The sequence below is a fragment of the Mauremys reevesii genome, linkage group 1 (assembly GCF_016161935.1).
Source record: "Mauremys reevesii isolate NIE-2019 linkage group 1, ASM1616193v1, whole genome shotgun sequence".
In the NCBI taxonomy this organism is placed as follows: domain Eukaryota; kingdom Metazoa; phylum Chordata; order Testudines; family Geoemydidae; genus Mauremys; species Mauremys reevesii.
Genome location: NC_052623.1, coordinates 126,466,469 through 126,488,021, shown reverse-complemented (window position 1 = coordinate 126,488,021; position 21,553 = coordinate 126,466,469). Strand labels below are relative to the sequence as shown.

The following is a 21,553-nucleotide window of genomic DNA, read 5'->3' as shown; positions in this document are numbered from 1 at the left end:
GAAGGAGTCTAGTCTGTGAAAGAAGCTTATTGGAACATCTCTGAGGGTGAGAGATTACCTGTAATCAGTTTCTTAATGTATTAGGCTTAGACTTGCACATTTTTGCTTTATTTTGCTTGGTGACTTACTTTGTTCTGTCTGTTATTACTTGAAACCACTTAAATCCTACTTTTTATACTTAATAAAATCACTTTTATTTATTAATAAACCCAGAGTAAGTGATTAATACCTGAGGAAGCAAACATCTCTCTCTATAGGTAATATAGAGCACAAACAATTTATGAATTTACCCTGTATAGCTTTATACAGAGTAAAACAGATTTATTTGGGGTTTGGCTCCCATTGGACACTGGGTGTCTGGGTGCTGGAGGCAGGTAACTTGCTGAACTGTTTTCAGTTAAGTCTGAGCTTTGAGGGCATGGACCAGACCCTGGGTCTGTGTTGCAGCAGGCTAGCATGTCTGGCTCAACAAGACAGGGTTCTGGAAGTCCCAAGCTTGCAGGGAAAACGGGCTTGGAGATAATTTCAGCACATCAGGTGACAGTCCCAAGGGAATCTTTGTGACCAAACCCGTCACAAACACCACCACCTCCCCTAATGACATAAGCTAAATCAGTGTTTTGTCATCAGACCCAAACAGGGGAGCCGCAGAATTTTTGTGTTTGTGTGTTTCACGAGCGTTTGTGCCAGGCTCCATTTCACAGCATGGAGCCTACCGGCCTTTCTTTCTTACAGCAAGCTGACTGAAAAATTTTCTCCAAATTTTTTTGCTATTAAATAAAAATGCTTTTTTTGACTAAATGGAAGTTTTTGGGGGAAAAAAATTCTGTTTTCATCAAAAAAGTGAAAACCAAAAGAATTGTTCATTTCTGTTGGTCAAAAACTGAAACAAAAATTGTCATATTTTAAACAAGCCTCCAAAAATCCATTTTCATCAAGAAATTTTCATGGGAAAAACACATTTCCCAACCAGCACTACTTTTCTGTTGCCAAAACTAGTATGGCCATAAAATTTAATACCATAGTGCCAACATGAAATGAAGCAATGCAAAGAAGTGAAGTAATAACCACAACAACAAAAATCAATGCACTGTTTTCTCACAGAGCAATCTGGATGCAATTAGTCAGTCAGTCATCCAAGCTGTGAAACAGCATCACAATGAAAAATTACAACTCACATAGAGCTAGATGATAAATGCTCTGTGAACATGCAAACATGGGGGAAGGAGGCTGTGAAAAACATCTTCACCCTGCCCAACAGCCAGGCACAGTTGCTGTCCCTGTGCTCCCCAAAGCACATGAAGTACTTCTGCAATGTGCCCCTCGAGGTGCAAGATACTCCAAAGCAGGGCCCAGGCTTGCCACTCATATGCACCAGCCAGCAAAGGTAACCCAGCATGCAGTGAGATGCATGTTTTACCCATTAAATCTCAGAAATTCTCCCAGGGTGGTGCATCTCTCCCCCATCCCCACCAAAACAGGACTGTATCTATAAAAACAATTGAACCCACAATTACGCAAGCGCAAGCGTGCACACACACACACATGCAGTAAAAGTTTACCTCAACTTTTCTGTCTTTATCTTCAGTTAATTTGCTTCTTGTCCTATTGTTCTGTGAAATAGAAAATTTCTCTATTGAAATTGTCAACCTAATGGTATTCATAGATCATGATTATATCCCTCTGCAACACCACCTGTGGGTTCCTTGTTCCGTGATAGTATTTCCCCCTGCCCCCAACACCAAGATTACACACACACATACAGATTGTTTCGTCTCTCCTGATATCTTACCCTAAAAGTCCTTATGCAATGGCTGTTAAGTTCTTTTACTTCTAGTTTTCCTAAACGGAATGTGATAGTTAAGACACTGAATTGCTATACTAAGGCACTATTACTTCTCTGCATGAGATTCATATACTATTATAAATACACACACACACACACATTTTATTTACATATTACACACACCAGAGAACAACATTGGGTCTGTCAATATGGCATTACAAATATTTACTAATTCTCTCTCTAGCTCACTCCTTTCCTCTTAACTGCCCCACTTCTTCCCTCTAGGTATCCAATTTTACACCTACTAGAATCTCCTCTTTTTAGATGTAACCTGCATTTTACAGTTTGACTCTGTCCTCCTTAGTATTTGCCATTCTCCCCCCTTTCAGAGCCAAAAACAAACTTGTTTGCATTTACACTGTTAATAAACAGGCATAAATGCCACTACTGACCTTTGTGGTATCCCATTAGCAATGTTTTCCAAAAGTCAACTGAAAAGTTATCTTCATGTAACTTCCTTCTCTTTCAAAAGAATCCCTGTTGAATAAAACTTGGATCAGGAAGATTTTGGATCCCAAGGCAGTAATTACTTTATTGCTTATTTCAATAGAAACAATTTCTCAGGTAAAAGAGTACTTTGATTTTCCCAGATCAGTTGGAAATAAATACACTCACCCGTGACTATAGATTTAGAACATGAGTGAAAAAACCTTCAGGGCACAGCAGCTGCTCCTCCTGATATGGCTTTTCCTGTTGTTAAGTTCTTGCCCAACCCTACCTGAAATCAATGCAAGTAAGTCTCTGTTCAGGACATAGCAACAAATAAATGCATTAAAACAAACGTGAAGAAATTCCACTACACTGGATGAATGGCAGCAGGGAGGAAACGACAGGGGGAGGTGACTGCTGTTCTTTCTTTCAAATATGAATTGAAAAACATCTGTTTGAAGAAGTTGAGAAGTTCCATTTAAGGGATGGGTATTCACCATACCTCATGCATAAAAATCTACCAGGCAGCTATTCCCCACTGGACAAGGTTTGGGAGCTGAAATGAAAGAAGCAGCCAGGTCCTCTGGGTGGGATTTGAGGTTGAGGTAATACAACATTCCCACAGCACCTTACACCAGGCAAGTGGATGCATTTTTTAGCAAATGATTCCTCATTTTCCACTGATTCCTTCACTGAAGTTCATCTGGTCCACCATATTTTAATAATGTTGAACACAGGCACGTCTCCATGCCTGTTTCTATTACCTTGCCAATATTAATACCAAGTAGCAGTGCTCACCTTTGTGAACCGCAAGCCCAGGGTCTAGCAGGCTTTGGGCATAGAAGCTGTTTAGGGCTTTATGTCAGGGCATCTGGAAGTATTTGTTGAGGGCATAGCTCCTTCCCATCATGACACATACATGGCATTGTGGTCAGGACAAAACGGCTAGAAGCAATCTTTGACGAAATCAAATATACTAATATGTTGAACTGCAAATATGTATTCTTTTATGTATATAGGCACCTGCTCCCATGTTGTGTACCTTATCCAGGAGCTTTACGACATACCACAAAGCTCAGGATGGAGAATGTGCTGCTTGTGGATGCGCTGCACAAGTTTACAGAAACCAGGATGGTTAATATGGACACATAGTACCACTGGAGGAGCAAAGAGAGCTAGACAGACTTCTAATAGTCAGACACTAAGAAAAGAATTCATTAGCCAAGTTCTCATACAGTGGGTTGGGCATCTATAGAGTGTGTTTTGAACAGATCAAAGCCAAGTCTCAGAGCAAAATCACCAACAGCTCTTTTAGAGAAGCCAAAAGAAGCCAAAGTCATAGGCACACACAACAATTATCACAGTTGTGACAGACACAGCAATTTCATAGATTCTAAGGCCAGAAGGGACCATTAGGATCATTTAGTTTGACCTCCTGTGTAACACAGGCCATAGAACTTTCCCAAAATAATTCCTAGAGCATGTCTTTTAGAAAAACAATCTTGATTTTAAAATTGTCAGTGATGGAGAATCCACTACAACCCCTTGGTAAATTGTTCCAGTGGTGAACTACTTTCACCATTAAAATGTACACCTTATTTCCAGTGTGAATTTGTCTAACTTCAAATTGCAGCGATTGGATTGTGTTATATCTTTCTCTACTAGGTTGAAGAGCCCATTATTTAATATTTATTCCCCATATAGGTACTTATCAACTGTAATCAAGTCACACCTTAACCTTTTCTTTGTTAAGCTAAGTAGATTGAGCTCCTTGAGTCTATCACTATAAGATATGTTTTTTAATCCTTTAATCATTCTTGTGGCTCTTCTGTGAACCCTCTCCAGTTTATCAACATCCTTTTAGAATTGTCACTGGAACTGGGCACAGTATTCCAATGGTGCCAAAAACAGAGGTAAAATAACCTCTCTACTTCTACTCAAGATTCCTCTGTTTATGCATCTCAGAATCGCATTTGCTCTTTTGGCCTGAGTCTCACACTGGGCACTCATGTGCAGCTGATTATTCATCAACACCCCCAAATCATTTTCAGTCACCGCTTCCCAAGATAGCGTTTCCCATCCTGTAAGTGTAGCGTACATTCTGTGTTTCTAGATGTATACATTTACCTTTAGCATATTGTTTGCTTGCACCCAGTTTACCTAGCAATTTAGATTGTGCTGAATCAGTGACCAGTCCTCTTCATTGTTTACCACTGCCCCAATTTTTGTGGCATTTGCAAACTTTACCAGTGATAATTTCATGTTTTCTTCCAGGTCATTGATAAACATGTTAAATAGTAATAAGGCCAAGAACTGATCCCTGCAGGACCCCACTTATGATTCCTTGCTTATAGTAACAGTTTGAGACCTATCAGTTAGCCAGTTTTTAATCCATTTAATGTGCACCATGTTATGTTCATTTATATTGTTCTAGTTTTTTAATCAAAATATCATGTGGCACCAAGTCAAATGTCTTACAGAAGTCTAAATATATTACATCAACACTATCACCTTTATCACCCAAATTTGTAATCTCTTAAAAAAAAAAAAGATATCCACAGTTTGACAGGATCTATTTTCCATAAACTCATGTTCATTTGCATTAAGTACATTACCCTCCTCTAGTTCTTTATTAATCAAGTGTCATATCAGCCACTCCATTATCTTGCCCAGGATTGAGGTCAGGTTGACAGACCTATAATTATGCAGATCATCCCATTTTTTATAAAAAAAATTATAAAAAAATCCCCACCTTTATAAAAATTGGCAAAAAGTTAGCTTTCTTCTAGTCTTCTTGAATTTGCTCCAAAACTTATTGAAAATCAACATTAATAATCCAGCACGTTCCTCAGCCAGCTCTTTTAAAACTCTTGGATGCAAGCTATCTGAACCTGCTCGTTTAAACATCTCTAACTTTAGTAGCTTCTGTTTAACATGCTCCAGAAAGATTAGTGGAATGGAAAGAGTGTTATCTTCACCATATGATGAGACTATATCATTTGTTTTTTCCTTCAAATACAGAACAAAAATATTTATTGAACTCTTCTGCCTTTTCTGCATTTTTATGAATAAATCTACCATTTCCTTCTCGTAATGGACCAATACCATTGTCAGGATTCTTTTTCTTCCTAATATATTTTTAAAAGTCCTTTTATTGTTGTTAACTCTGTTGGCCCTCTATTTCTCCTTGTGTCTGCTGGCTTCCTTTATCAATTTTTTGTGATTCTTAACTTCTCATCTATATTCATTATTATCAACTTCCCCCTCTTCCATTCGTTATATATTATTTTTTACAGCTGCTTTCACTTCCCATCTAAGCACAGCATTCTTCCTCAATTGTGAGATTGTTGCTTTAGGGTATCAGGTAAGGTATTATTAAATGATTCCCCATTATCATTCACATTTTTCTAACTGAATTCTTCCTCCCATCTGATTTTTCTCATAATTGTTTTCATATTTGAGAAATTGGCCCTATTAAAGCACCAAGTACATATATTACTGGTCTGGATTTCATTCTGCTTGCACATTATAAGTATGACCAAATTATGGTAATTTGTACCAAAGCTACCATTAATTTTTAGTTCTGTGATCAGTTCCTCTTTATCTGCCAGGCCAAGGTCTAAGATGGAATTTCTAGACATAATAGATGACAATTTCCTAACTCAAAAAGTGTTGAAGCCAGCACAGAAGCATTCTAAGGATGTTTTAGTACTGTCAGCATGAGACCTCCAGCAATATCCTTGAAAGAAACCTTATTGAACTAAATTTAAGTCTCTTTGGAGTTCATTGAACTAAATGAAAAGGTTATGTATTATCATGGATTGGGACTGTACACTCTGTGTCTGTACTACTGATCAGCTGCGCCTGGAGTGTGGTATGTGCATTTTAATTTCTGTAAACACTTTGTTTGCTTAGCCTCTTCCTTTTTTTTTTTTCTTTTTTCCTCCCTTATTTGGTGCAAAGTTGTGTATACAGTATATGAGAATCAAATTGTTGTATTGATTACTGTTGTGTATTTCACAACATTCGGTTAATGCATGCACAGCTTACTCAGTTTACGTGTCTATTTTGGATTTTAGTGAGCGGTTGATCATAGATCATTTAGTTCTTGTTAGATGCAAATAGACTGTTTTCAAGTCATGTGCGTTTTATCTTGATAGTATTTCTAGTTGATAAATTACCTCCCCCCGGCCCAAGTTGTAACTTATCCCTTGTTAATAAATGGCCACGTGGTTTGAAATTTCAATCTGTCACATTTTGATTTTCCTCTCTCAATTAAATACTTGCTCGAACTTGCGTTTGTCTCGGTCAACATCATGGTCAATTCAGCTGACATTTCTGCATTCCTAGCTCTAGCACAAACCAGAGAAGTCTTGTAGGACAGGTAAGAGAGAGAAGAGTGTTGTTGCTATGCAGTGATGAAGCACAGTGCAACACTAACCCCATCTGGCATCCTCTCCCTCTTGCGCTCAAGATCTGCATTATTTTTTCAGCTAATTTTTTAATCCCCCTCAGATGCATGATAGAGTAAGACAGGACGGAGGACAGGAGCAGGTGGGAGGAAAGAGGCTACTAAACAGAAGTGTTGAGACAAAGGAAGGAACAGACAAAGGAACCAAGAGATGGAGAAGAAACAGCTACAGAAAGGTAGAGGAAAGAAGAGGGAAAAGTAACGAGAAAGATGGGAGAATAGAGGAAGAGACAAAGGCATGGTCTGCGTTAGTAGGAGCATTGCCAGTAGATCAAGGGAATAATTATTCCCCTCTATTTGGCATAGGTGAGGCCACACCTGGAGTATTGCATCCAATTTTGGGCCCCCCACTACAGAAAGGATGTGAACAAATTGGAGAGTGGCCAGCAGAGGGAAACGAAAATGATTAGGGGGCTGGGGTACATGACTTATGAGGAGAGGCTGAGGGAACTGGGTTTATTTAGTCTGCAGAAGAGAAGAGTGAGGGAGGATTTGACAGCAGCCTGAAGGGGGGTTCCAAAGAGGATGGAGCTAGGCTGTTCTCAGTGGTGGCAGATGACAGAACAAGGTGCAATGGTCTCAAGTTGCAGTGGGGGAGGTCTAGGTTGGATATTAGGAAAAACTATTTCACTAGGAAGGTGGTGAAGCACTGGAATGAGTTACCTAGGGAGGTGGTGGAATCTCCATCCTTAGAGGTTTTTAAGGCCCGGCTTGACAAAGCCCTGGCTGGGATGATATAGCTGGGTTTACTCCTGCTTTGAGCAGGGGGTTGGACTAGATGACCTCCTGAGGTCTCTTCCAACCCTAATCTTCTATGATTCTGTGGGTAAAGTTGCCTCAGTTTAAATAAGGCTGGCCGTACAAAGTTTCTCTCATTTAACAAAATGTGGGATTATTATATGCAGTGTTGTAGTAGCCATGTTGGTCCCAGGATATTAGAGAGACAAGGTGGGTGAGGTAATATCTTTTATTGGACCAACTTCTCTGTGGAGAAAGACAAGCTTACACAGAGCACTTCTTCAGGGGGATTGTTAGATACATTAGTGTGATGCCAAAGATACAGGGTTGCTTTGAATTTACTTGTAAAATGCTCCATAAAAAGAGTGTTCCTGAGAACGATTTATTATCATAGAATCATAGAATCATAGAATTCAAGATCAGAAGGGACCATTATGATCATCTAGTCTGACCTCCTGCAAGATGCAGGCCACATAAGCCGATCCACCCACTCCTTAGCAAGTGAACCCTGCCCCATGCTTCGGAGGAAGGCGAAAAACCTCCAGGGCCATAGCCAATCTTCCCTGGAGGAAAATTCCTTCCCGACCCCAAATATGGCGGTCAGCTGAACCCCGAGCATGCGGGCAAGACTCTCCAGCCAAACCCTCTGGAAAGGTTATATCATACCAGGCACATAATTGACCTATTGACTAAGCCCGTTATCCTATCATACCATCCCCTCCATAAACTTATCTAGCTTAATCTTAAAGTCATGGAGGTCCTTCGCCCCCACTGTTTCCCTCGGTAGACTGTTCCAGTATTGCACTCCCCTGATGGTTAGAAACCTTCGTCTAATTTCAAGCCTGAATTTCCTGACTGACAGTTTATATCCGTTCGTCCTCGTGTCCACATTAGCACTGAGCTGAAATAATTCTTCTCCTTCCCTGGTATTTATCCCTCTGATATATTTAAAGAGTGTAATCATATCTCCTCTCATCCTTCTTTTGGTTAAGGAAAACAAACCGAGCTCCTCAAGTCTCCTTTCATACGAAAGGCCTTCCATTCCTCGGATCATTCTAGTGGCCCTTCTTTGTACCTGTTCTAGTTTGAATTCATCCTTCTTAAACATGGGAGACCAAAACTGCACACAATACTCCAAATGAGGTCTCACCAGCGCCTTATATAACGGGACTAGCACCTCCTTATCCCTACTAGAAATACCTCGCCTAATGCAACCCAAGACCGCATTAGCTTTTTTAACGGCCACATCACATTGCCTACTCATAGTCATCCTGCGATCAACCAGGACTCCTAGGTCCTTCTCCTCCTCCGTTACTTCCAACTGGTGCGTCCCCAGCTTATAACTAAAGTTCTTGTTAGACAACCCTAAATGCATAACCTTACACTTCTCACTATTGAATTTCATCCTGTTACTAATACTCCAGTTTACAAGGTCATCTAAATCTCCCTGGAGAATATCCCGATCCTCTTCCGAATTGACAATACCCCCCAACTTGGTGTCATCCACAAACTTTATCAGCCCACTCCTACTCTTGGTTCCCAGGTCAGCAATAAATAGATTGAATAAAATCGGACCCAAAACCGAGCCTTGAGGAACCCCACTGGTAACCCCCCTCCAACCGGACAGTTCCCCCTTCAATACTACCCTCTGCAGTCTCCCCTTTAACCAGCTCCTTATCCACCTCTGGATTTTCACTTCGATCCCCATCTTTTCCAATTTAACCAGTAATTCTTCATGCGGTACCGTATCAAACGCCTTACTGAAATCCAGATATATGAGATCCACCGCATTTCCCTTGTCTAAAAAATCTGTTACTCTCTCAAAGAAGGAGATCAAGTTGGTTTGGCACGATCTACCTTTCGTAAATCCATGCTGTAATCTATCCCAGTTGCCATCGGCCTCATGCTCCGGAACCACTCTCTCTTTTAAGATTTTTTCCATTACTTTGCATACTACAGATGTTAGACTAACAGGCCTATAATTCCCTGGGTCACTTTTTTTCCCCTTCTTGAATATAGGAACTACATTAGCTAATCTCCAGTCAGTCGGTACAATCCCCGAATTTAGGGATTTATTAAAGATTATCGCTAACGGGCTAGCAATATCCCTCGCCAATTCCCTTAATATTCTAGGATGAAGATTATCCGGGCCCCCCGATTTACTTCCGTTAAGCTGTTCCAGTTTGGCTTCTACCTCAACTACCGTAATGTCTACCCCCATATCTTCATTCCCATCGGTCCCTCTATCGCTATTCCTTAGCCCTTCATTAGCCTCATTAAAGACCGAGGCAAAGTATTCGTTCAGATATTGTGCCATTCCAAGATTATCCCTAATCTCCACTCCATTTAAAGTTTTAAGCGGTCCCACTTCTTCTTTCTTGGTTTTCTTCCTATTTATATGGCTAAAAAACCGTTTGCTATTGGTTTTAATCCCCTTCGCTAGATCCATCTCCACTCGTCGCTTTGCCTTTCTCACAGCTTCCCTGCACCCTCTGACCTCAATAAGGTAGGTTTCCTTGCTGATCCCTCCCATTTTCCACTCCCGGTACGCTTTCTGCTTTTTCTTAATGACCCCTCTAAGACGCTTGCTCATCCAGCTCGGTCTAAAACTGCTACCTACGAGCCGTTTCCCCCTTCTCGGGATACATGCCTCTGACAACTCCTGCAACTTCAACTTGAAGTAATCCCAGGCGTCATCTGCCCTTAGATCCCTAAATATGTTAGCCCAGTCCACTTCCCTAACTAGTCGCCTTAATTTAGTAAAATTAGCCCTTTTGAAATCATACACCCTAGTCTCAGATGCACTATTGATTATCCTCCCATTTATTTGGAAACGAATTAGCTCATGATCACTCGAGCCAAGGTTGTCCCCTACAACAATGTCCTCAACTAGGTCCTCGTTACTCACCAAAATCAAATCTAAAATGGCATCCCCCCTCGTCGGTTCAGCAACCACTTGATGAAGGAATTCATTAGCTATCACGTCTAGGAAAAGCTGAGCCCTATTATTATTACTAGCATTTGTTTCCCAATCTATATCCGGGAAGTTAAAGTCCCCCATGATCAAGCAGTTCCTATTAGTGTTTACCTCCTTAAAAACATTAAAGAGTTCTCTATCCATCTCTAAGCTAGATCCCGGCGGTCTATAGCACACCCCAATCACTATCCTGGATGAGGCTCTGGTAGTTTTCTTCCCCAATGTGACCATTGCCCAAACAGACTCCGTATTGTCCATTGCAGCGCTAGTTATCTCATTACATTTTACCTCATTATTGATATACAGTGCTACTCCCCCACCTTTACCTTTGCATCGGTCTTTCCTAAACAGCACATACCCTTCCATACCTGTACTCCAGTCATGGCTACCGTTCCACCATGTTTCTGTTATTCCTACGATATCCGGTTTCAATTCCCGGACCAGGAGCTCCAGTTCCTCCATTTTGTTACCTAAGCTTCTCGCATTGGTGAACATACATCCTAATTTTTCCTGTTGGGCTCCTCTCACTCTTTTCACCCAACTCGGTAGGGACACAGTACTTCCAGTATGACTTGTAGATCTAGAATCTGTCCCCCCCGTCCTCCTTACACTTAACCGCCCCCCTCTGGCTATATCTGTTATCTTGTTGTCCTCACTCCCAATGTGAAAATTTGGCGTGGAGAGCACTAGGACCTCTCCCGACCGTCTCCCCCCAGTGTCTAGTTTAAAGCTCTTTTAATCAGATGAGCCAGCCTCCCTCCTAGAAGTCTACTTCCTTCCCTACTTAGGTGGAGCCCATCCCTTGAGAACAGTTGTCTGTCCCCAAAAGCCTCCCAGTGCCCATACATCCCAAAGCCCTCCTTGTAACACCACTCCCTCAGCCAACTATTAATCATCACGATCCTCTCTCCCCTTTGGCGCCCTTCCCTAGGGACAGGTAGAATCCCACTGAAGATCACCTGAGCCTCAAGTTCCTTGAGCGTCTTACCCAACCTGGCATAGTCTCCCTTGATCCTCTCTAGCGAGAATCTAGCTGTGTCATTCGTTCCCACATGAAGGATGATCAAAGGGTTCTTACCCGCTCCTCTTAGGATCCTTTTCAACCTCAGGTCCACATCCCGTATTTTAGCACCCGGTAGACAGCACACCCTTCTGTTCTCCGGATCGGCCCTGGTCACAGGCCTGTCCAACCTTCGCAGTATGGAATCCCCAATCACGTAGACCTGCCTTCGCCTGGGGACAGCACGGTCCTCTAACCTATCCCCCGTTCCCCCTGGTTGCAAGCTCCTTCCATTCCTATCATCCCTTGTGGTTCCCCTTAAGCCATCCTGTATCTTCCCTGGGCCCAAACTTGGTGCTACTTCCATCGACTCCTCCCCTTTATCTATGGGACTGGCCGCTCGCCTCTTTTTCTTTGGCCTCTCACTGTCAGTTACCACTTGCTGTACCCCTTCCTCATTCTCCAAACCTTCAAACCTGTTCCTTAGCTCAATTTCCCCCTCACTGGCTCTCCTTTTCCTTGGCCTGCTTCTCACGGTCACATGCTTCCACCGCCCATCTCCCTCCTCTGGTGGTCCCCCTTCCTTGGCCTCAGCCCCTGCTCCCCCCTGTGCCCCTGGGCGTTCCCCCTCAGTTACTGCTTGCCATTGCTCCATCAGCCTCTCAAACCCCCTTCTATTCTCTATCAGGGTTTCCACCTGCAGCTCTAGGCCCTGGATCTTTTCCTCCAGCAGCTCTATTAGGCGACACTTCATGCATACATAGTACTGTTCTGGGTCCCCCGCTAGGACCAGGTACATACCGCAGCTGCTGCATGCTCTCATCCTTGGTGTGTCCTCTGCTGCTTGGCTCATGGCTGCTGCTTTCTTGGCTCTGCTTGGTGTTCTTTCCTAGGGGGTGCGGGGCCTCCCCTTCCACCTCCCAACTCCCACGCTAACTCCCCTGTTGGCTGCCTCCTGTGCCGCTGCTCGCAGCTGTGCCGCTGCCTGGCTGGGCGGCCGCTTTTATAGGCCCCTCCTAGCCCGGCTCCTCCCCCTACTCAGGGCTCAGCCAATCCTGGCTCAGCTGCCCCTTCAGCAGCCTGCCCCTCTGGGCCTCTACAGCGAGATACAAACACTACACAAACAGACGCAAAGACACTCACCTGCTCCTCCAATGGCAACTCCCACGCTAACTCCCCTGTTGGCAGCCCTGTTAGCTGCCTCCTGTGCCGCTGCTCGCAGCTGTGCCGCTGCCTGGCTGGGCGGCCGCTTTTATAGGCCCCTCCTAGCCCGGCTCCTCCCCCTGATATTAGGCTGTAGATGTATTAGTTTGTTGGGTTTTCAGGATTCCTGTACCTAGAAACAACCGTCTGGTCTCAGAACCCAGTTTGGACATGCTTGCTGTCTACCAGATCTTGCAATACCAAGATTCAGGGCCAAATTCAGCCCTACTGTCAGTAGGTTCTACTGTCTTCACTGGAGCTTCACCTGCTTACTCCACAGCTATTTTTTTGGACCTTAATTTTTCACATGCTCCATCACAAAATTAAAGTCAACTACAACCCTATTCCCAACAGTCACATACACTATTGTTGTTACACCCTGAACTCCTGAGGTTTTTTAAGTTCCTAGTTTGCTGCATTTGGGTGAAACTTTAACAAGATGTACATTTACTCAAAGCCCCTATGGACAGAAATTTGCTGCCATGATTGCTGTTAATAGAAAGAGCAAGAAACATAAAAGTCTTAATAGTGTGTTCATGTTCACACAGAGTGGGATTATTCCAGATATTCACACTCACAAAACCCACCAAATACTTATGAAAATGTTCATGAATTGCTGTAGTTCCATTTTTTTTCTTATCATGAATGATTATTCAACAGAAATATGTACAGATTGGTGCAATTTAATATTTGACATTTCCCTATTTAAAAAATTTCAGACATGCAGTGAAGGAAGAGAAACATTACATGACAGCTTACAAACCACAGTGCAAATAAGTCAACGGCAGTCATAGGCTGAAAGTTATTTGTCCACACGGTTCAATGAATACTTGTAAACAAAAACTATATCCAGAGAAAATCAGAATTAGTTTGAAAATGATTCACTACACCAAAAAAGGGGCTAAATTCTCAATGCATATCGAGAACAGTTTCACCAGCTCTCATCAATTATAAGGGTAAACCACAATGATGGGTGTTGGGATTCTCTCTGAGACCTTTTCCACTTGGCTTAAACCAGAACAGCTTGTCCTGTTCTGGGAGAACACTTCAGCCGGTTCTCTGGGATTCAAAACACTCAGTTTGACTCCAGATTTCATCATTCAGGTTCCTTTATTTGGCATACAGTAAAGCTATTCTGGTTTGATCAGATTCAAGTGTAGGTATAGGCCAGGGCCAGGGCCGGCTCCAGGCACCAGCACACCAAGCGCATGCCTGGGGCGGCAAGCCACAGGGGGCGCTCTGCCGGTCACCGCAAGGGCGGCAGGCAAGTTGCCTTCGGCGGCACGCCTGCGGAGGGTGCGCTGGTCCTGCTGCTTCGGCGGACCTCCCGCAGGTGTGCCGCTGAAGGCAGCCTGCCTGCCATGCTTAGGGTGGCAAAATACCTAGAGACGCCCCTGGCCAGGGCATACCACACATCCAAAGTTACACAGAAACAGTTTTCTTTATATACAGTACATTACACACTTTCAGATTGGATTGGTTACTTTGCAGGAACCAATCCTTGTACAGCATGCTCTGTCCATATGGAACCTGATCTTTACATTCCAGGTTTATCTTGTCCATTGTCCCTAACATCCGGGTGTTGCTGCGTATTTTAGCTAGCACAGACATCCTGACTCTGGCATACTGCTTGCAAAGCCCCTATTTCCAGCTTAATCTTCCATTCACATTCTCAGTCATGCCCACTAAGAAATGAGGCAAGTTTCTTATGTCAAGCCAGGACTACAATAGGTACAATGATTTACAGTACTGGTCAAATACTGTACTTCAGTTCCTAATTATTCAACCAAATTTGGTGTGGCATGACATCAAGGTATAATTGACCTGAGTTTGGGATGGCCAGATGGTTCATAAGTCATCCCAAACAAGTGCTGATAAAAACATTTACTATCCGACACCATCAGGTTAGCCCATATATGCCACATCAGGAGTAGGCAACCTATGGCACAGGTGCCGAAGGCGGCACGCAAGCTGATTTTCAGTGGCACTCACACTGCCCAGGTCCTGACCACCAGTCCAAGGGGCTCTGCATTTTAATTTAATTTTAAATTAAGGTTTTTAAAATGTTTAAGAAGCTTCTTTACTTTACGTACAACAATAGTTTCGTTATATATTATAGTTATAGAAAGAGACCTTCTAAAAACGTTAAACTGTATTACTGGCACGCAAAACCTTAAATTAGAGTGAATACATGAAAACTCGGCACACCACTTCCAAAAGGTTGCCGACCCCTGTGCTACATCGATGGTTTTCAATCTGGGGTCTGCAGACTACATAAGGGATCCACAAAAGGTTGTTGTGATCATAGAATAGGGGTTTTAACCATAATCCATGGATTATGTCTAACAATTTCCAAACGTGTCCACACCTCCATTCAAAATTTTTTAGGGATTCATAAATGAAAAAGGTTGAAAACCACTATGCTGCATGTTATCAAAAAGCTATTTTAGAGAGAGTTAAAAATATGTATATTGGGGTACTATAATTTGTATCCCTCCACCTGTAAGGCCAGATGCCTTAGTTAGCATGAGACCAAATGTACTGGTTTTAAGTGGAAAATAACGCATACAAATTAAACCATTTTCAACATCCTTTCAGGAGGACTCACTGCTGACAGCCATGGCTAGCGACAGGAACATTTCCTACTGTACTTCTAATCCAGTATTAAAAAACTGTGTTTTAAGAAATATAAACCCTAGTCGTGTGTGCATAGCGAACATGGAGGTAACAAATACACAGAGCAAGGTGTTACCTTACCCAACCAATAGCCTCATCTGACTGACTCCAGCGCCCTCTGCTGGGATAAAGACTCCTAAAGAGCTAACCGTTGATTTTTTTTTTTTTTTTTTTTTTTTTTAAACATACTCAACTGAAAAAAGTGACAGGGATAAAACTAACAGGAGACAAAAACCTGGATTAAACCAGCCTGGAGCATTAAGGTTTCAAATACATAATTTTTAGTCTATGGAAATATACTTTTAGGACCAGAATGCTGACTTGTACATATACATAAGTTAACATGCTGGCCAAATTCAGAAGGTTAGATGTAAACTAAACCCAAGCTATATGCTAGATTTTTTTGTTGGTTGGTTCGTTTACGGGGTTTTGGGGGGAGACTTGGTGAGGATGGTTGTTAAGAACGGTAGAGATCCTGTACTATGTAAGAATTTGGATCATATAAAACCTGGACAAAGGGTGAGCTGCATCATTATAATAAATAGTCCAAAGTGTAACACACACACACACACGCTTTGCAAGACTTGCTATTGAAAATTTTAATTCTTGAACATGAGAAAGAAGATTGAAGACACAAGCACGTAATCCTTTCACAAGCATGTGTCATCACCAATAATTAACTTTGACAAAATAGACAAAACAAAAGCATAAAACAACAAAGCTGAAGGCAAAGCTGAAAAACAACAAAAATGAAAATAGGAAAAATATATTTGAAAATCAAAATACAAAAATTAATTCCAAAAACTAAAATCAACAATTAGCAACATATCAAGTATTAGTCTCCAGTCAGGTATTTCAATGGGGCAAAATGCTTGCCCTATGTTCATACTGGCAGCAAAGAAACACTATTCTGTTCCCAACACATAAAAATGAGCTATTATGCAAAAACAGCAGTTATAAATACAGCAGCAAACCAAGAACATTAAGCACAGGACACAAAAACCTTAATTTTGTGCTGTAACTAAACACAATTATCAAGATTACCCAGATTTTGCTGAAGGGTTCCCTGTCAAATCCAACTCATTCGGCAATTGGCTGCATCCTGAATCTTAGCATTTATCAGACAGAAAAATAGCTTAATGTCAGCCTATTACCACCAGCTCCTCCACAAACAAATGTTGCAAAGCATCTTTCACAACACAGCACCAATCTACTGCCACAAAAGTGTTTAAGTTCCTGACCAACTTTGTCAAATCATCTGTCACATAACGTGACTGCTGACACCCTTCCTTCTGCTTTTGGCTAGGATCAGCAAAAACAAAATGCTTTGTTACGAGGGATCATAAACTCAACTGTTATTTCTGAAAGGAAAGCATAAATGTTGATGAACATTCCTTCTCTTAATAATTCACTTGCTATTAAAAAAACTGCAAATTTGCTGCTGAATTTTAATTTTATTTAAAAAAACTGAATTAGGGAGTGAAGTAACTTTTCACATTTGCACACTTTAAAGCAGGACTTCTTGAAGAAACACATGTATGCTTTGCCAAAAATTGAGTACTTTTTATAATGACGACTGCCACGGCCTGTTCTGTACTATGTAACAGAATGGATACATCACACTAGAGTGGCAGACTGGATGGCAGAACCTACCCACCGAGGTCATCACTGCATGCTAACCATTGGTTAAGCAGTTGCAGGTTAGTGAATGTATTCAGGAGCCTCACCCACTGCAGCACAACCATTGTCAAAATAAACACACCACCATTGTATTTGAGGATGATAAGCAATACAGTTATCTGGGCAAATAGTCCCAAGATTCATTGCAACAACTCATGTTCATGTTCACAGGGTGCTGAGAGGCAACTCGTCTGCCTATTCTAAGGATTGTAGGAGGAAACGGTCTGGGGCCAGGAAATCCATTTTCTGGCAGACCCCTTGGTATTGTGTGATATGTGGAAGATACGGATCCTGCTCACTCTAATAACCGACAGCTGCTGTTTTTTATGGAGAAGTTTTTTCATGCCTCTGAAGAAGTTGCTGCAAAGAGACAGTGGTGTGTGTTTCAGAGGCTGCTTTTAGCCTGGAGAAGATGGAGGCAGGGGATTACAAACAGAAGCACAAGAACAGAAGGGGACTGTAGGGAGATGGAGGCACGGACCGAGCTGATGATGTTTTTCTGTGGCCACTGCTTCTGGACCAAGGACCACGAGCACACACTGGTGGAACCACGTTGTGCTGGAAACATGGGATGATAAACAGCGGGTCCAGGACTTTTGTGGGAAAAGCCAGGGTCCACCTGGAGCTGTGGGAGGAGTTTATCTTGAGTAGCAAAACATCTGAGGAGAGAGCTCATAACCACTCTAGCAGCATGATGCAGAGCACTGTGGAAGCTCACAACCCCAGACTGTTACCAACCTGTTGGTAATGTGTTCATGGTAGGCAAATCCATGATTGGCACAGTGGCCATGGAGGTTTGTGAAGCAATTAATGCTGTGCTGTCTTCCAAGGTTTTAAAAATTGGACAAATTTCTTTAATTGTGGGGTTTGAATGGATGGGGTTCCTGAGCTATGCAGGTGTGATCAATACCCATCCTATGCACCCATTTCAAGCAAGCAAGCACATTCACACGAAAGGATACTCCTCCAGGGTTATGCAGGTCCTTGTAGAGTACCATGGCATATTCATCATGGATACCTCTATTGCATGTAAAAGCAGGGTGCCATGATGCTAGGGTTTTCTGGAGGTCTGGCCTATTTCAGCATTGGCAAGTGTGTGTGAGTGGGGTGTGCTCTTCCTGGGGAGACCAGGCTGGGATGGAACAGAGACAGAGGACCGGCTGGAGTGTCTGAAAGCAGCTGGGCCCTTCCTGGTCTCAGAGAATGCTTGCCTTAGGAAAAGATAAGCAAACAAACAGCCTGTTTATTGTTTTAAGATCTGTTTTCTCTGATATGTTTTGGTTCTAAAATAATACTGTGCTTTAAGAAGGCTGCCTGGGCACTGTATTAACCACTGGTCATGGCTCCCAGAAGGAGCAGCACTGCATGTATAGAGTCTTAGGCAGGCCTGGCTGAAGTCATCACAGTTCATGCACAGAAGACTGCAGCCCACATCTTGGTCTGAGAGCAGAATTGTGTGATCCCACTCAGAGAGGTGACAGGCCCGAGGCCTGAGAGAGGGTGCACTCAAGGAGAGCTGGAGGGGTCAAAGGTGGTTAGCCCAGAGCTAACAGGAAACACTAGACTGACACCCCCTCAAATTAGGGTTGCCACCTGGGCATTTTTCATTCTGTCTGGCTACTTAAAAGATTTAATGTGACGGGTTTTTTCCCCTACTTGGGAGGGGACACGTTAGAGCACTCTGATACACATCTCCATAATCCAGACTGTGACACTGTCTTAGGCTAAGGTAAGAAAAATGATAAACGTACACATATTGTAGGGCTTTTTTTGTGTAAAATGGTTCTCAAACATTTTAGTAATGAGTAACTGTAGTCAGCACTAAGACCCGTTTTGTTGGTGAGGGAGTGACTTACGGCTGGTTTTTCTGCATCTCAGACACTAGTTGATTCAGTTCTGTCGCTGTAATTTAAGAGGAAAGCTCATCCAATTTAGCTTGTACTGAAGTGTAAGATTAGATGAGACTAAATATACATGCATGCTGTTGCTTTGAAATCCCCTCTAACGCTTTACTCCAACTACTAAACAAAAATCCTTTGTTTTAAGAAGGCTGTTGGTCATTTTATCACTGGTCACAGGTTCCTGAAGGAAAAAAGTGCAGATGTTCAAACCCAGTCTGGTCTGCAGGCTGCTACGTGGTTGGTGTATATACACACACAGGAGTAGCATACTCAGGTCCCATGCTAAGAGTTGAAGGATAGCGAGATTCCACCCCAAGTCAGGTAAGGGCAAGAGCCCTGCCTCAGCGCATCCCTTCAGATGATACTGAAAGAGGGATAGATGTGCAGCTAGCTCTACTGTTGTCAGTAGCTACCGGTGTCAAAGGCCTCATCTTACTACATTTATAATGGAGAGAGATGCATAATAAGAGCCACTGTTTTCTGCTAGTTAGTGTTCAGATGTTATAACCTGCATAAGGTAAAAAAAAAAAAAAAACACAGCACACAAAACCAGTTAACTTATACCTTAACTCTACTGAACAAAAAAAAATATCTTTGACTACAAATTCACACTGCAGGCATCAATTGTTGTATTGATTGCTGGTAGTTTAATAGATAAGAAACTGAATAGTATCAGCTTCACTGTATTCTCATAACATCCGATTTTGATGTTAAAATCTTCTGTTCTTGTAATTGGTCAGGAGATTGAGAAACTCAGACATGTAATCCTTTCCGGTAGTTTGGTAGCCCCAAACCATAGCGACTGGCATCCTGTAAATACACAGCTGGTGTGCAATTATCTGGAAAGAGACACGCACATTTCATTCTGCCACTTACAAGTTTGGTCGGCCTTCTTCATTGCAAAATATTGTTGGGCTCCTGAAAAATGAAGCAAGTAATAATTATTGTCCCTTCTCCCGGATCTGAAGCAAGTAATAATTACTGTCCTTCCTCCCTGACTGCCATTAAAATCTGTAGCCTATCTGGAATAAAACAGATTGCTTCCAAAACAGATGCTGTTGTTAACCCAAATGGGGAAATTTCAATACCCAATCCTTATGGGACACTATGCCAGCGGTTCATCTTTAAAAATAGTGCTCCAAATATTCTAGATTATCCTCTTATCTATCCAGGTTCTTACAGCAATGTCCATTCAACACAGTATCTCAAATTCCTCCAAGCCTTCTACGGATAAAATCTGTTAGTCTCACATATTTATGATAAGCTCCCAGTAATCCTGATATAGTCAATTTCTGTACCCCAGTTGCCCTGGAACATGCAGCATTTTAAGGGGACTTTTATGCTCCTTCAGAAAGTTTTGGTCAAAATTGTTTTTGATTAAAACTGAGGTTTTCAACTAAAATTTTTCATGCAAGAAGTGTTGGCTTTCTGGGGAAAATTTTGATTTTTCATCAAAAGCTAAAAAGCCAAAAAACTAAATATTACAATTTGGAAATGCTGCCATGGAGCTTCATGGGAGTTTTAGTTTGTTTGCCGTATGTCCCCATTCTCCTCTATAGGCCAGGCTCTTTTGTCAGACTACATCTCCCATGATACACGTTGGCCCGGGACTCTCCAACGGGGAGACCATAGTGCCTCGTGGGAGATATAGTCTGACCAAGATGCCTAGCGTATGGGGGGGGGGGGGAGTGGCGGGGAGGAGTATGAGTCACTGTGACAGCATTTCCAAATTGAAATTTTACAGTTTTCAAAGTTTTCCTGTATTTGAATTTTTATTGAAAAACTGAAATCCACTTTTTTTTTTTTTCTGGTCACCTGTCAGTGCAGCAGTTAGGAAGAACCGTGATCGGTACTGTATAAAACCTTAAGTGGATAAGATAGATTTCATTGTTGAATGGAAAAAAACAAGATCAGCTGTTTGTGCAGGTGAACTATATTAATGCCTCAGAACATAAACAAGGAACTTGAGAGGAAGACAGCTCCTCTCCTCTTTACTGCTCTGAGGCTAAGAAAAGCACAACCCCTTCACCCCCAATGCTTTTACAGGTGAACTCGCGTGAGATGGACGGACATGGGAGATGTATGAAACCAGGTTCTTGAAGGTGAAGGGCTATATTGCCTGGATAGTGCAAGCAAGTTTGCATTGCCCACTCTAGTTACTGGTCCTAGTCTGAAGTTACAGGGATGGCTATGTTAGCTAATGCAGTTAGTAGACACCTTTCATAGGCACTAATTTAACAATAAAAAAGTCTAAGTTAAAAACCAACTATATAAAACAAGCTGTTTAAAATTAAACAACCGGGCTAAGTTGTATTACAGTAACAAATATTTTCTTTACTGTGAATGTACACTGGATAATTTATGTGAAGCTTTGAAAGCAAATGAATGTAAAAAAATGTTTAATCAGTGACTCAATACGGTATAAGTAAGGCTACGATTATGTCCCGGAATCTGTGACTTCCACTCACCTCCGTGACATTTTCTACCACCGGGCTGGAGCTCCCAAACAGCTCTCCCCCCTGTAGCTCCCAGACCCTGCACTGGTGGGGGTAACCATGCAGCTGCCCAGCTGTAGTTGGTGGCCGGCAGATCCTGCAGCTGCCAAGCTGTGGCAGGCAGTTGGGGGACCCTG

The 21,553-nt window shown here is 42.3% G+C and overlaps 1 protein-coding gene across 6 annotated transcripts in view; it reads right to left on the bottom strand.

Annotated features, from left to right (window-relative positions):
* Nucleotides 1-16,577, bottom strand: part of LOC120395203 (regucalcin-like) — a 39,724-nt gene extending 23,147 nt beyond the window's left edge. For 2 of the 6 annotated variants that reach the window (XM_039519386.1, XM_039519385.1), the window contains exons 1-4: nucleotides 16,385-16,575; nucleotides 2,462-2,564; nucleotides 2,239-2,323; nucleotides 1,563-1,613 (exon numbers count right to left, since the gene is read on the bottom strand). Coding sequence is in view for 2 of the 6 variants with exons in the window: in XM_039519383.1 (XP_039375317.1) it covers nucleotides 1,563-1,613; nucleotides 1,793-1,842; nucleotides 2,239-2,254 (117 nt within the window). In the remaining 4 variants the exon portion in view is untranslated. Of the gene's footprint in view, nucleotides 1-1,562; nucleotides 1,614-1,792; nucleotides 1,843-2,238; nucleotides 2,324-2,461; nucleotides 2,565-16,384 lie in introns of those variants that run through there. The other 4 variants (XM_039519383.1, XM_039519384.1, XM_039519387.1 and 1 more) reach the window with 4 other exon arrangements.
* Nucleotides 16,578-21,553: the final 4,976 nt, after the last annotated feature.